This window comes from Sus scrofa, chromosome 15 (assembly GCF_000003025.6).
Source record: "Sus scrofa isolate TJ Tabasco breed Duroc chromosome 15, Sscrofa11.1, whole genome shotgun sequence".
NCBI classification, from domain to species: domain Eukaryota; kingdom Metazoa; phylum Chordata; class Mammalia; order Artiodactyla; family Suidae; genus Sus; species Sus scrofa.
Window position 1 is genome coordinate 128,951,117 of NC_010457.5, and position 15,396 is coordinate 128,966,512.

A 15,396-nucleotide genomic window follows, 5' to 3' on the forward strand; every position below is an offset into this window, starting at 1 on the left:
TAAGGTTTGATCCTTGGCCCAGGAACTTCTGTGTGCCATGGGTGTGGCCAAAACAAAACAAAAAACCTATGATTTTATCAGATCGATAGAAGATAATAGATCTTAATTATTTTGTCTCTTTTCCACAAATGGTGGAATTAGTAGAACAGATGAGTCTGTAAGCAGTAGTTTAATAACCTTGTAAATTAGGTCAGATTGCTTGAGAGTATAGGCAATCTGTTGTTTTTAGCCTATCGTTCTATAGTTTTTTAGCCTAAAGTTCTTTCGTATTTGCAAATGACTATTTAGATCACTCATTTCTTATTACTTCATTTGACCCAGGAGAATAAAGTATGTGTGGATATTTCAAGAACAAGCTAATAAAATTACTTATTTATTTTCCCTTCGAGTGTAGTTGTTGCCATCTTTTACATTTTACTTTAAGTAGTTTTAAGTATAAATCAGTATCATGGTTCAGTCTGAAATGTCTTCTTCCAGAGCCTTTGCAAGCACTTTGAATTTTTATCTTTCTATATATTTTTCACATATATAGAGTCATTAATAACTGAGTTCTTGTCCTGAAATTGTCATTTAAAAATATATATGGTGAAAATTTTTTCCTGAACAGATTGATGTGACAAATGGAACCTTTAAGAGTAAATGACAGTTATTCAGATATGCCAATCAGGTTCTCATTGTTTATAGAGAAACCTGTTCTTTTGCAGATAGCTTAATAGCTTAAAAGCCAGAAGTCTTTAACCCTTCTTCATTTGAACATTCTGACTGGAATGGTGTGTGTGTGGATGTGTGTGTCATGGTGGGGTCATTATTGTGTTCAGGAAAGTCATCTACAGAAACATGCATGCATTTAGAAACATAATTTACTACAGAATGTAATAATTATTATTCTGTCAATAAACATATCCAAAAACCTATGAAATGTAAAGTATAATTAACTTTTGACAAACCTTATACCAGGGACGTCGAACTCAAGTTCCTTGCCAACAAGTTAGCACAGATGAGTAGCGGAATGCGTTGTGGGAGGAACTGTGTTGCCCCAGTCAAAGGGGGATGTTCTATAATCCCATTTACCGTATGGAAATAGAGGCTCAGGATTACTAAGTATATTGATTTTCTTTTAAGAGAAGCAAGAAATCTTGTTACGTAATGTAAAGTGCTCCTTTTTTTTTTCTTTCTTTTTTCTTTTTGGCCATACCCTTGCCATGTGGAAGTTCCCAGGCAAGGGATTGAACCCATGCCACAGCAGCAACCCAAGCTGCCACTGTGACAATGCCAGATCCTTAACCCGCTGTGCCATAGGAGAACTCCTAAAATGTCCTTTTTTAAAAAATGTTAGGATCGATTAAAATAATCTAAAATGTTGTATAGGTGAAACACTGTGATTGTTAGCTGAATTATGAGGGTTTTAAGTTTCCATCCTCTGGTCTCTCTTTTTTTTTTTTTTTTTTAAACTTTCTCTTGAGTATCTGTTTTGCACCAAAGAGTAAAGAGAGCTCTCAGCAAGATTCAGGCTCATTAACTTGATGCCTTAAATTCTAAACTGAGTTGACTCCTTTATACTTTTTGAAATAAAATTATTTAAAAAGTATCTATTTTGTAACATTCTCTTTAGTTTGGATTTCTTTGTGTAGAGATTGCTTGAGGTTCCAGATAATATTGTTTATTAAATTTATTAGTGTTTAATTTCCAAAGTTCTATATATCAGAGTTTCACTCCACAACTTATAAATTTCAAAAGTTACCATAACAGTTTTTGAAAACTGAGTAGTTCAGTGTCTACAAGTAAAAACTGATGGAAATGTTAAAAAACCCTGTCTTGCTATAATAAATAGGTATTTGATTCATATATTTGGTCCCTTGGTTGGAAAATAGACCTGACTTAAAAAGATGGATTGCATTGAACTTATTTTTTCCCCTGATGATGTTCGAAGCATGTTAAATGTAAATTTTTCCCATATGATGTTCTAAATAAAATTTAAATACAGTGTATGCATCATTATTGTTATAGACTACGTAGTCATGTAGGTTTCAGGTTATAAGCCATAAACTAGCTTAGGGACCCAATTCCTATTTCTGCAAGGGACAGAGGGATGTATTTCATTAAAAGCACAGCTGAAGTGTTCAAAAAAATTGGAAACTTGCCTTTTGGAATATAACCCACTTTAAATTTGAGAACTTCTATGCCATATTCTCTGTTTGGTTTATAGTTGTATTATCTATTATCTTTTGGATCTTAAACTTATTTTGTCTTTTGGTAGAGTTTTCTTCTCTGTGGCTTAGTAATTCAAAGCTCTTAAATAATTTATTCCCGTTGTGTTCACACGTTGTAGAATCATTGTGTTGGATGTGCAAGTAGAGACCATCTAGTGTATCTTCTCATTTTGTTAGTGAGGACACTGGTAGAGCCAGAACACTGAGGGACTCGAAGGGTTTACAGTTACACAGTTAAGATGGAGTTCTCTGATTATTAAATGGATTCCCTTTTCACTAAACTGTACTTGCTTACTGGAGTGCTCAGCAATGCTAAATAGTAACTGTGTTTAAAATTTACTTATTATTTAAAGTGGTATAGATATTTCTTTCAAAATGTTTTTCAAGAAATCAGTTTTTAGGGGTTCCCATCATGACTCAGTGGTTAACAAATCCAACTAGGAACCATGAGGTTTGGGTTCTATCCCTCACCTTGCTCAGGGGGTTGAGGATCTGGAGTAGCCGTGAGCTGTGGTGTAGGTCACAGACATGGTTTGGATCCTGCATTGCTGCATCTCTGGCGTAGGCCGGCAGCTACAGCTCTGATTAGACCCCTAGCCTGGGAACCTCCGCATGCTGCTGGTGCAGCCCTAGAAAAGGCAAAAGACCAAAAAAAAAAAAAAAAAAAAAATTAATTTTTAAATTTATTATTTATCTATTAGTACTTCTTCCATTGTTTATTTTGGGGGAAGTAAAATTTCTGCCTGTAAAGAAAATGAATTTATTATGTTAAGTAAAAAATAGACAAAATATTGCAGGGAGACTAGAAAATAAAGAATTTATATTGTTACCAATAAGGAGATTTTTAATTTTTTGTTAACCGATAAGCATGTTTTGTATAGTGTTGGAGAGCTAGGATAGTGCGTTTTAAAGAACAAAGTGTGAGCAGTGATGCTTGGGGCAGTACTCACACACCAGAAGTGGTAGGTGTAAAGACTCAAGGGCACAGACATGGTGAAAGGGGGTCTCCTCTCCCCCTAATTTCATACCCATTCAGATGTGTATAAAGCAGCAGTTACATGAAACCTGTATGTTTCCCTGATTGTCCTTTTAGAATAATGCTTTACTTTGTAAATGGAAAATTTTTTTGCTTAGTGCCTTATGGTTTGTTTACAAGTAGAATACATAGTCCTTGAAAAAGCTTGGCGAACTCAGGCAAACAAAGAAGGAAATGTTACTACCTGAAATCTCACTAATTCATTTTAACTAAAAAGTAGATTTTCTGTGTATATAATACGTGTTTATTGAAATTAACAGATGAAAATATATCTGGAATTTACTACTCTAGTTATCTTATTTACTTTGCTATAAGGATTTTTCAATAGGACTAAGTATTCTTCTACATGATTTTTTTAAATGGCTATATTATATTCCATCATATGATATTCCATGTATATTTAGGTGATCCCTCATTGCTGGCCATCTGAGTTTCTAATTTTTTCATTATTATAAAAAACACGTTTGTTTATCTATTAGATCAGTCATGCTCATTGCAGGATTATCTCTCTACAAAAACTATCTAGAAGTAGAATGGCCTGCAGAGTGGCTGACTCACTTTGTTGATGACGTATAACCTTTCTCAGTCTTTTGGACATGCTCTTGTTACTACTGAGCAGTAATTTACCTGCATACAGCCACTTCTTCTTCTTATCTGACCTTATAGTTTATAAAAATTTTACTCCAGCATCTGTTTTGGCCTTAAAAAATCTTTTGACTATTTTATTTTACTTACATATTTTAAGTTTATGGAAGCCTAGAATTTTGCTCTTAGGTTGGTGGCCAATCGGGAAATGCCAGTTGGCCTTTTTTGCTGGACATGAGGTACCTTTACACTATTACTAGGTTTTATTATTTTTTAAGTTTGAAATGGCAGGCTGGAATTCCAGTTGTGGCTCAGTGGTAACAAACCCAACTAATGTCCATGAGGATGCGGGTTTGATCCCTGGCCTTGCTCAGTGGATTAAAGATCTGGTGTTGCTGTGAGCTGGGGTGTAGGTTGCAAACGTGCCATGGATCCCTCATTGCTGTGGCTGAGGTGTAGGCCAGCAGCTGCAGCTCCAATTTAGTCTCTAGTCTGGGAACCTCCATCTGCTGCAAGTGCAGCCCTAAAAAAGCAAAATAAATAATAAAATGGCAGGCTTCTAATAAAATTTGAGTATCTTCAGTTTGTTCGGTGACCATGTCCTCCTTGTTATACACCCAAGTTTTCTTTCTTTTTTTAAAATATGCTATGGTGTGACAGTTGTAAACCTTAAAAGCAACCCAAAAAGAACATTCATGTAATTAAGCTGTCTTTGCATCATTATTTTAGATCACATATCTAATAAATCACTCATCACCATTTCAGATGAATTCCCCAAATGTATCTTACGTCCTGCATCTCTGTCTTCTTTATTATAACTCAAGTATTTAGTTAGTGCTTTCAGTTTCCTTTATTTATTTATTTATTTATTTAGTCTTTCTTTTAGGGCTGCACCTGCGGCATATGGAGGTTCAAAACCCAGGCTAGGGGTCTAATCGGAGCTGTAGCTGCCGGCCTACACCACAGCCATGGCAACACCAGATCCGAGCCACATCTGCGACCTACACCACAGCTCACGGCAATGCCAGATCCCCAACCCACTGAGCAAGGCCAGGGATCGAACCGGCAACCTCATGGTTCTGGTTGGATTCGTTTCTGTTGCGCCACCATGGGAACTCCCAATTTCATTTAATAGAATCACTTGATAATGCTATTCCTGAGGTCACTCAAAGGCTATTGTGTACAAATTTATCATTGTACAGAGTATTTTGGAAATTTCTGGATACCCTTTATTAAACTGCGTGAAATTGGGTGAAATAAACATTGGTAGAATTTACAGTCTGATTTCTAAATAAAGTTGTGAGACATAGAAACTGCCATAAAATTCTTAAATTCATTTATCATATTTCCATTTGTAATTTCATATTCATTAACATATATTGTTCATTGCCATTTACAGCTCAGAATTCTGCAAATGCAGATTTTGCAAACTTTGATGCATTTGGACAGTCTAGTGGTTCGAGTAATTTTGGAGGTTTCCCCACAGCAAGTCACTCTTCTTTTCAGCCCCAAACTACAGGTAGAGCTTCTCCAGCATTATGTTTAAATGTTTACTTTAAAAAATAAAATAAAACTCTTTAGATGTAGTTTTAGAAAACTTCTCTAAACTTAAATTCTATGATTATCTGGTTTTAAAATAGTTCTATCTTACAAAGCTCTGGGGAAACCTGAAATCTTTATATTTTTCTTTGTTCATTTGTTTTTTTCTGAGTGCTGGTATTTGTCTAATTCACATGTGTTCTCCCTTTCCTGCACATGAATCTTCCTTAAATTTCTTATGCACAGAACATTAAAGTACTAAAAGTTTTATAGGTTCACATAATACATTATGATTTAGGCTCTGAATGAAGGAAGCGCATTGATTGCTTCCTTAATCTAAAAATGTAAGGAATTTTCAGGGCAATAAGCTTCAGAAAGTAAATATTATTAGTCCAGTAGATTATTTAACAATCACTTTAATAAACTTGAAAATAGTTCTCTGTGCAGGAATTGGTCTTTAAACATTGAGTACTCTCTCATAAACTGTACTGTTTCCGGAAACTCATTGAACCCTTGTTTAAATCTTTGCTAGTTACTTTTCTTTCAACTTTTAACTCTGTGTATTGTCTTAAAGCTTTTCTTTCAATTTCTTTTTTTTTCTTTAAATTTCACCATTTACATAATTTCTGGCTGTCCAGCATTTAGAATGCTTTCATCTAGCTGCAGTTTTGGTGAATTTACTTCAGCTTTTCCTCTCCAGGCTACCAACAGTAAGTTCTGTTGTCAAGTAGGCATATTTTGTTAATTTATATGTTTTATACTGTATTTCATAGGTTTTTCAGTTATAGAATGTTAATCCTCTTTAAACGATAATCCTTCATAAATTCTCATTTTTACTCTCTCTTTACTATTGCTAAACTCAGATTTAGAGAACGTAATAGCATGTAATAGTTAATAATTCAGTTTTTTAGTATATAAGAGTTAATTCAGTTTTTTAATAAATTTCAAATAAAATTTTCACACAACTTTTGAAAATTTAGTATCTACTTTGTTCACCATCTCCTTTTAAGCAGATCACAACCTTTTAAATACAAACGTAACTAGTTTTAATTGAAAACAACTAAGTTTTAATTGAGAACAACTAATTTAATTCTTGAAAGAAATTTTATCATATTTGTTTTGAATGTCTGAAAAACTGATGTAAAGTGTTTGTGGTCTTTTTAAAATAATAGCATGTGATCATTCTGTTTCTAAAATACTGTGTGCTTTGCTCTCTCTTTAGCATATAACTATGTGTATATATCATCTTGATTGCTGAAACTAATGTTTCAGTATAAAGAACCAACATCAGAAATGAATCATCAAAAGCGTGGAATGAATATATACTGGTCTTAGTCATTCTGGCTTTATGTTAGTGAAGACTGTCAAATATGGAACAGTCTTTAGAATCTTATCAGGATAAAGTTGACGTAGTATTTAAATAACTCATATAATGTGTGGTGTAATTTTTTCCTTGAACTATAAATCAGGGAATAATTTTACTAAGACTTTGTAGTGTTGTGTGTATATTAAAATTATTATGTGGAATTATAACTCTTCAAATAAAGTAAGTCTAAAGCTCAAAGACCACCTTTAAAGAAATTTTGGATCAAAATGTATATCTTAAACATTTTTAATCTCTACTCTGGGATTTGTTTCAACCAGGGCCTTAAAAATCTAGTTTTGCAAATTATGATAAATCACAAGTAGATTAAAATTGAATACCATTTGCCAAGTTTCCATTTTAAGAGCTTAGGATTGCTTATAGAACACTTAATTTTGGGTAAAAAATGATCATATATAATCTAGAAAGGAATATTGGGAAAAGTCTAGCAATTTCAAGCTTTCTGTCTATTCTATTACAGGTGGAAGTGCTGGATCAGTAAATGCTAATTTTGCTCATTTTGATAACTTCCCCAAATCCTCCAGTGCTGATTTTGGAACCTTCAATACTTCCCAGAGTCATCAAACAGCATCAGCTGTTAGTAAAGTTTCAGCGAACAAAGCTGGTGTACAGACTACAGACAAATATGCAGCGCTTGCTAACTTAGATAATATCTTCAGTGCTGGGCAAGGTATCAAGCGTTAAACAAATGAATACAAATTTTATACATTAAACAGTTGTTTAATTGTGATTGTATTTGTTAAAATACGATGATATGCTTTTCTTAGTTGTGTAGACATTTTGTCTACACTAAATGCTCATAACTATGGCACATTTTGGATCTGAAATAACTATACACCAGAAGGCCTAGAAACTAATTTGTAAACTTCTAGTATAAAAGAAAATAATTGACAAAAATTTAATTTTGTCCTAGCGTGCTTTATTTTTTTGAGGCCAGAAAGGGTTAAATCCTGTTAATAAAACTGACTGGAGAATTATATGATGGTTTATATGATACATTCATTTTGAACTATTTTTTATTAATGTTTTGTATTTATTAACAAAGCAAAACATCTTTGCAGTGTATTGTTATAGCCAGTTTTGGTCTTGAGGCTAGTATTTTGCCTCTCAGTGTATGCATAGTGTGGCGGGGACAACAGGGGTCTGCTTTCAGGCTGGATTCTCCATCGTGATCTCTGAGCCCATTTTCTCATCTGCCCTCCAAAATGAGGATAGTAGTACTAGCGTTGAAGTTAAAGAGTTGTTTTAGACGTGTTATTTATTGCATGTAAGTCATTTAGAGCAGCGCCTGACCACAGTGTTCTAGAAATGCTGCTTCTTAATACTATCTCTAATTTTTTTTCATGAACACCCTGGAAAATGATATTACTAATAGATTGTTCACATAACTGCAGAACTTTATGCATTTATATGTTTATTTGAATGAGCTATCCCTCTCTTGCAGATATTAATGTGGCACTTTGAGAATTTTTTTCATTATGCATAATCTAGACATGTTATTGGTACTGGGTCTTAGTTTTTGTTACAGAAACAGTATTTTTGTCGTTATTAGATTCGTATGTATAGCACTAGTCTTGTCCAGCTTCTAGATTATTTACTGTGTAAGGCACAAAAACCATGTCCATTTGTTAGCTAAGCTCCAAAAAGTTTTAATTTGCAAATTTCATCATAAATGTTGTTGATAAGTTGAAAGCATAAGTTAAGATTTTTGATATGATTTGTTTTCATTTGTTCAAAGGTGGTGATCAGGGTAGTGGCTTTGGGGCCACAGGTAAAGCTCCTGTTGGTTCTGTGGTTTCAGTTCCCAGTCAGTCAAGTGCATCTTCAGACAAGTATGCGGCCCTGGCCGAACTAGACAGCGTTTTCAGCTCTGCAGCCACCTCCAGTAACGCATATACTTCCACAAGTAATGCTAGCAGGTACTTTGTCTTAGTCTGTGTTCCTACTTTGTGTTTTATCTTTTAAGCTTTTTTTCAGCTCTGAATAATAATCTTGTTACGTAAAGACTATTTGGGGCTTAAAGATTCTTGAATATTTTCGTAAGTTTAAGGAAACTGAGTTTAAATTTTCTAATTAAAATATAATCCTTGAGTGTTTGCCATAATTTAATCTTTTTATAAATAAAATCAAAAGTTTTGTTACTTTTTTACCTTGGACACTAAAATGTAATTAAGAGTGTGTACACATTTCAAAATGGACAGTTATATACAAATTTAATTGTACTCATCAGAAAATCCATTTATGAAATTATTTGCTTTTAAGGTACAGTTTTCAGTCATGAGGACTAAACACTGAAAGTAACATGTTGTAGCCTCAGTTGTAAATAAGGATTTTTAGAGATGTTTGTACCAGAATTCAAGACCAATTCTGTATCTCTTCTGTCGTATTGGTATTTATAAATCTGTTATATCTGTTAACTGTGTTCAGATAGATCTGGTGTAAGGAATTCTTGGCAGCAGAAAGTCTACCAGATTTTAACAACATTTGATCTTTAACAACTCTTCAGTTTTGACTTCTTCATTTTTGAGTTAAGGAAGCAGGCCCAGAAGCACAGGGGACTTAGCCTTCCAGTGTCTTATCCATCTCTTAGTCTTGCATCCCTGCAGATAGTCTCTTCTTTTTGTTATTTGAGTAGTTTTTTTTTTTTCCCTTTAGCATGTTTCCCAGAGAGAAGTGGCTCTCTTCTCTAACACTAGCTTTTGGGCTACTTCTCCAGTGATAAATTTTCTGTATGGCAGATGGGAAAAATTGAGTCTAAAGAATAAAATTTAGAGGGAGTTCCCCTTGCAGCACAGCAGAAATGAATCCATCTAGGAACCATAAGGTCGCGGGTTGATCTCTGGCTTTGCTTAGTGGGTTAAGGATCTGGCATTGCCGTGAGCTGTGGTGTAGGTCGCAGACATGGCTCGGATCCCGCATTGCTGTGGCTGTGGCACAGGTCAGCAGCTGTAGCTTGGATTAGACCCCTAGTCTAGGAACCTCCATATGCCTCAAGTGTGGCCCTAAAAAGAAAAAAAGGAAAGAATAAAATTTAAAGTATTTATATATATATATATATATATATATATTTACTTTATTAGTGTTATCTACTCTAGATACGTGTAATAGCAAGATGCACATAAAGTCTGGAAACATAGTGTACATATATGTAACAAAATGATTTATTGGTATTATATAAGTGGTCCACAAAGTGTGATCCGTGGACTCTTTGAAGCACCTAAGACCTATTCAAGGGGTCTGTGAGATTTAAACTAAATCCATGATAATTCTGAGAAGTTTGTGTTTTCAGTAATTGGCATCTGTATTGATGGTGCAAAAGCAATGGCAGGTAAGACTTGTTGGTGCCTTAGCATGGATTATGGCTGTGGTACCAAGCTGTGCAAGTTGTCCTCTAACAGTCATTATGTTTTCATCACTACACATTCAGTTTTACATAGGAATATTTTTGATGCAGTTTTTATTATGAATGTGCTTGCTGAAGCAATAAAGAAATTTAATTTTTGAAAGTCTTGACCCTTAAATATGTCTTCTTAATTTCCTGTGTGTTGCAGTAAGGTATACATCAGGTAGTTCTTCTGCATATTGAATATTAAGGTTGTGGTTTGAGTTGGTGAATAAACCAGCCACTTGTTTTATGGGGCAGCATTTTTCCTTGGAAGTATGACATAATTATTATTGATAGACAATAATCTGTGGTTATTCAGATGTGGATATTTGGTAGACATTTTCTCAAAATGAAACTCTAAGTCTGTCGCTTTAAGGAAAATAACTGATAAAACACCCTCTCAAGCAAATAGTAGAATTTGGGGAAATTTTTGGCCACCATGAACTTAAAGCTTCCCATTACTTTTCTTTTTCTTTTTTTTTGCCCTTTTTAGGGCCACACTCACAGCATATGGAAGTTCCCAGGCTAGGGGCCGGCCTACACCACAGCCACAGTAAGTCGGGATCTGAGAGCCACGTCTGCAACCTGCACCACGGCTCACGTCTGTGCTGGGTCCTTAACCCACTAAGTGAGGCCAGGAATCAGACCCTCATCCTCAAGGATGCTAATCGGATTCATTACCACTGAGCCATGACAGGAACTCACCCCACCCGCCCCATAGCTTTTCTGATGAGGTGGATGGTGATATTAATGATTCTCATTTTTTTATCTTGCGTAAGGAGTTGTGTTGACATTTGGCATCCAGTATTTTCCGAATGTTGTATGTTCAGTAAAAGATTCATTTCAAGTAAAAGATAGACTAGTGGATGTTACTTTAAGAGAGTACATGAAAGTTCATCGATAGAGGTTTAAATTCCATATTGCAGCTAGTTTCCTTTCAGAAACTATCACTGTTGTTTCTGGGTATGATATCCAGGAAGATAACCCCAGTTATCTGACTAAGATATTAAAATTCTCCTATATTGTTCAACTATGGTACTATGTGAGGCCAGTTTTTCTTCATATACTTCAACGCAAACAATATATAACAGATTGTTCTTATGTTAAGTAACCCATTAAAGAAATTTATAAAAATATCAAACAGTGTTACTCTGATTCTCATTAAGTTTCTTTTGTTTTAGAAAATAGTTACTTATAAAAATGCCACTTATGTTAGCTTATAATGGCTTTATTATTTAAAAAAAATAAAAGTTTTTAAAATTTCTTATTTAATTGATGTACTATATATATATTGGTGTAGATAGCTTACCCTTGCTTTTTTTTTAATTTCACCATCGAAACGTGAACTCTTTCAATATTTGTTTTCAGTAATGTTTTTGGAACAGTGCCAGTGGGTGCTTCTGCACAGACACAGCCTGCTTCTTCGAGTGTGCCTGCTCCATTTGGAGGTATGTGTTTCTAGTATATATACTGCTTTTTAAATAGAGCCCAAATATATATTGTATAGCATTTCTTAGGGTTACCAGAATACAAAGCAACAATTTATTATCAGAAAGCTCTAGTTTTCTGTCTTCATAAATATATGAGCAAATACTTTAAATAATTGAATACAAATATATCGGAATTTTATAGTGTATTTTATATTTTTCAAAGCTACACCTTCCACAAATCCATTTGTTGCTGCTGCTGGTCCTTCTGTGGCATCTTCTACAAATCCATTTCAGACCAATGCCAGAGGAGCAACAGGTAAGAAAGAAATACAAAGTATAGAATGGTAAACTTTGAGAAAGGTTTATGTTGCAAAGACACCATGTGAAGAACATCAGAAAGTCAAGTTCCTTTCTTACTGAAGTCAGTGTAAAGTAGATGGAATATTTTGTCCGTGAAGACATCTACTAGCTGAAAGTTTATAAAACCCTTGAATTTAATATTTGTAAAGGGACCCTAGAAGTTATTTAGCACCCACCACTCCCCAGTTAAAGCTTTCATTTTTTAGGTTAGGAAACCCATGCATGGAGATGAGAGTTAAAGTTTTTTTTTTTTTTTTTTTTTTTTTTGTCTTTTTGCTATTTCTTTGGGCCGCTCCCACGGCATATGGAGGTTCCCAGGCTAGGGGCTGGATCGGAGCTGTAGCCGCCAGCCTACGCCAGGGCCACTGCAACGCTGGATCCCAACCACATCTGCAGCCTACACCACAGCTCACGGCAACGCCAGATCCTTAACCCACTGAGCAAGGGCAGGGACCAAACCCGCAACCTCATGGTTCCTACTCGGATTCGTTAACCACTGCGCCACGACGGGAACTCCGAGAGTTAAAGTCTTGAAGCCACACAGCCAATTTATGACAGAGATGGCACTTGAACATTATAATTCTTAAGTATTTGTTCGTCTGGTTTCACAATTACTGGTTTACTCAGTCTTAAAAAATGATACAAGTTTTCTTGTTTTGTTTTTTACCTTTTCATGGAATTGCAAAGAATAGATGACTTTGTTACATCAGATATTAATGAGGTTTTTTTTTTTTTTTGGTTTTTTTTTTTTTTTTTTCCTGTGTTCTTTTTAGGGCTGCACCCACGGCATATGGAGGTTCCCAGGCTAGAGGGTCAAATCAGCACTGTAGCCACTGAACCACGCCACAGCAACGCAAGATCCGAGCCACTTTGCGTCCTACACCACAGCTCACGGCAACACCGGATCCTTATCCCACTGAGCGAGGCCAAGGATTGAACCCGCAACCTCGTGGTTCCTAATCAGATTTGTTTCCACTGTGCCATGACGGGAACTCCAATGAGGTCTTTTTCTAATGCGTATCTCTTTTAGAGTGCGAACATTTTTTTTGGTCATGGAAACCTGGTTTAATTTGGAGTATGATATTTGGATGTTTTGATAATTTTTTAAAAAAATTCTCTTTATCCCTCCCTTTTTTCTTTTTGGTTCATACTGTGTGCCAGCTGCATATTTCTTGAATTGTACTTCTTTGATTTTTGTCTTATTACCCTGAACACCAGAGCTATTTTTCAGTACCTTGAGAGTGCAAGTGCATGTGGTATGGCTCAGTACCTTTTAAACTGAATTTGTCAGTTTTGTTTTTGTGTCTTTGTCCCAATAATTTTAGAACTAAGGCCTTTCGCTCCAATTATAGCATATGTTGGTGTGAGATTTTGAGAGTAAGGTGCTTGTGATATCACTGTAAATTGGCACCAGTAAGAATTAGTAATTGGAGGAGTTCCCATCGTGGCTCAGTGGTTAGCGAATCTGACTAGGAACCATGAGGTTGCGGGTTCGATCCCTGGCCTCGCTCAGTGGGTTAAGGATCCGGCGTTGCCGTGAGCTGTGGTGTAAATCACAGGCACAGCTCAGATCCCACGTTGCTATGGCTCTGGTGTAGGTTGGCAGCTACAGCTCTAATTCGACCCCTAGCCTGGGAACCTCCATATGCCGTAGGAGCGGCCCTAGAAATGGCAAAAAGACAAAAAAAAAAAAAAAAAAGAATTAGTAATTGGAGTTCTCTGGTGTCTCAGTGGGTTAAGGATCTGGTGTTGTCACTGCTGTGGCAGGGGTTCAGTCCCTGGTGTGGGAACTTCTGCATGCCATGAGTGTAGCTAAAAAATAAAGTCAAAGAATTAGTAATTACTGACAGATCTTTTTGTCATTGGCAAGATTAAGAATCGTGATATTAGGAGTTTGAGCCATAACTTTCCTTTTCATGTAAAATGTCTTTAGTCATAAATTATCTATATCTCACATAATGGATGTTTAATAAGTATGTGAATTTCACAACGATTTGATTTTTAAAAAATGGTTTAATTCAGATTTACCTAATCTGTGATTGTTTCAATGTTTCAAATTTCCATTGTGTTTTGGACAGTATTTATACTATTCATTATTTATGATATATGTAATGTATTTATTTCTTAGCATATTATTTTGACTTGGGATGAATTTGTAAAATGTCACAGGGCTTTGTGTATTGTGTCATTTCAGTCCTTCTTAACTTACTCTCATCAAATAAATGCTTTAATCACTTTTTGAGAGCTGAAGGAACTGAGGCTCAGAAAAGTTAAGTGCATGTGTTTTGCATATAGCCAGGTTTGTGTTCAAATCCTGATTTAGTATTTACTTGCTAGGTAATCCTGAAAATGCTTTTTGTATATTATTTTTCTAATGAATAGAGTAAAGGTGATGGGAAGATACATTATTTGCAAGATAATTTTGAGATGTTTATAGCTATTATAATGGCCTGAGGAAGGAAACTGAAATTATACTTGAACCAAGGTTATGTTGATGTAACTTCTCTGAACCTTATTGTTGCAGTTGCACTTTTCTGTAGAATGTGAATATTCTCTGGCAGAGATGTTTTGAGAATTAGATGATGCAAATCACCATGTATGGTCTTTGAATTAATGTATGTACTTGGTAAATCATTCCTGTTATTTTCCTTTCATGACTGTACTTCCAAACTGGTTGTGTTTCTTTTGTTTCTTTGTGTTTCTTTTGTTTTTGTTTTTGTTTTTGCTTATTTAGAATGTGAAAGTCCTTTTAAAGTTAAGGTTCTACATGGGATATGAAATAGTATAAAATGTACATTTTATGTTCAGATGATATAGAGTAATTTTAACATTAGCCTAAGCAAAATGTATTGAAAGGTAAATCTACTCTGTCCACAGATTTTTATTTCAAGAAAAAATACTTTTTCCATAATAAACCATTTTTATTTATCGCATTGATCATCTTTACCAGGTTGTTATTGAATTGACTAAGCCAAATTAAAAGTTAACCACATAACATGTTTCTGTCGAGCTGAAATATAAATAGTACCTTGACAAATACACTATACTTAGGTTTTTCTAATGTTTTTTACCATCAAAATTAATATTCTTTAGGAAATATTTTTTCTTCTCATTTATGTTAGTGTTAAGTTCCATTTGAGGTAGTTTTTGAAAAAGGGCGTTGCATAATAATTCTGTGTGAACTATTTTAAGTTTTACTGATATATTTTATTCTTAAAATACACATTTTAAATAATTTTTTTTCTGCATTTGCAAAGCTTTGGGGCTTTCCTTTACCGTGTTATGTAGAAACCTTCAGTAGAGTTGCCAATATGGCCTAAGACTTTTTGTTTTAGGATTCGATAATATTTAGCATTCTATTTTTCCAGAGCCTTCAATCCCTTAAATCTAATTAAGAGTTAATTTAATTTTCAATTTAACTCTTAAATCTCCTTTGCCTCTGAATGAGTAGCCTTTATTTTTTTAAC

The 15,396-nt window shown here is 34.7% G+C and overlaps 1 protein-coding gene across 12 annotated transcripts in view; it reads left to right on the forward strand.

Moving 5' to 3' along the window:
• AGFG1 (ArfGAP with FG repeats 1) overlaps window positions 1-15,396 on the forward strand; it is an 81,977-nt gene that overhangs the window by 52,311 nt on the left and 14,270 nt on the right. For 7 of the 12 annotated variants that reach the window (XM_021075860.1, XM_021075863.1, XM_021075862.1 and 4 more), the window contains exons 6-11: window positions 5,231-5,350; window positions 6,009-6,080; window positions 7,215-7,424; window positions 8,493-8,673; window positions 11,508-11,587; window positions 11,793-11,885. In XM_021075860.1, coding sequence (XP_020931519.1) covers window positions 5,231-5,350; window positions 6,009-6,080; window positions 7,215-7,424; window positions 8,493-8,673; window positions 11,508-11,587; window positions 11,793-11,885 — 756 coding nt within the window. The remainder of the gene's footprint in view (window positions 1-5,230; window positions 5,351-6,008; window positions 6,081-7,214; window positions 7,425-8,492; window positions 8,674-11,507; window positions 11,588-11,792; window positions 11,886-15,396) is intronic. The other 5 variants (XM_021075867.1, XM_021075868.1, XM_021075869.1 and 2 more) reach the window with 2 other exon arrangements.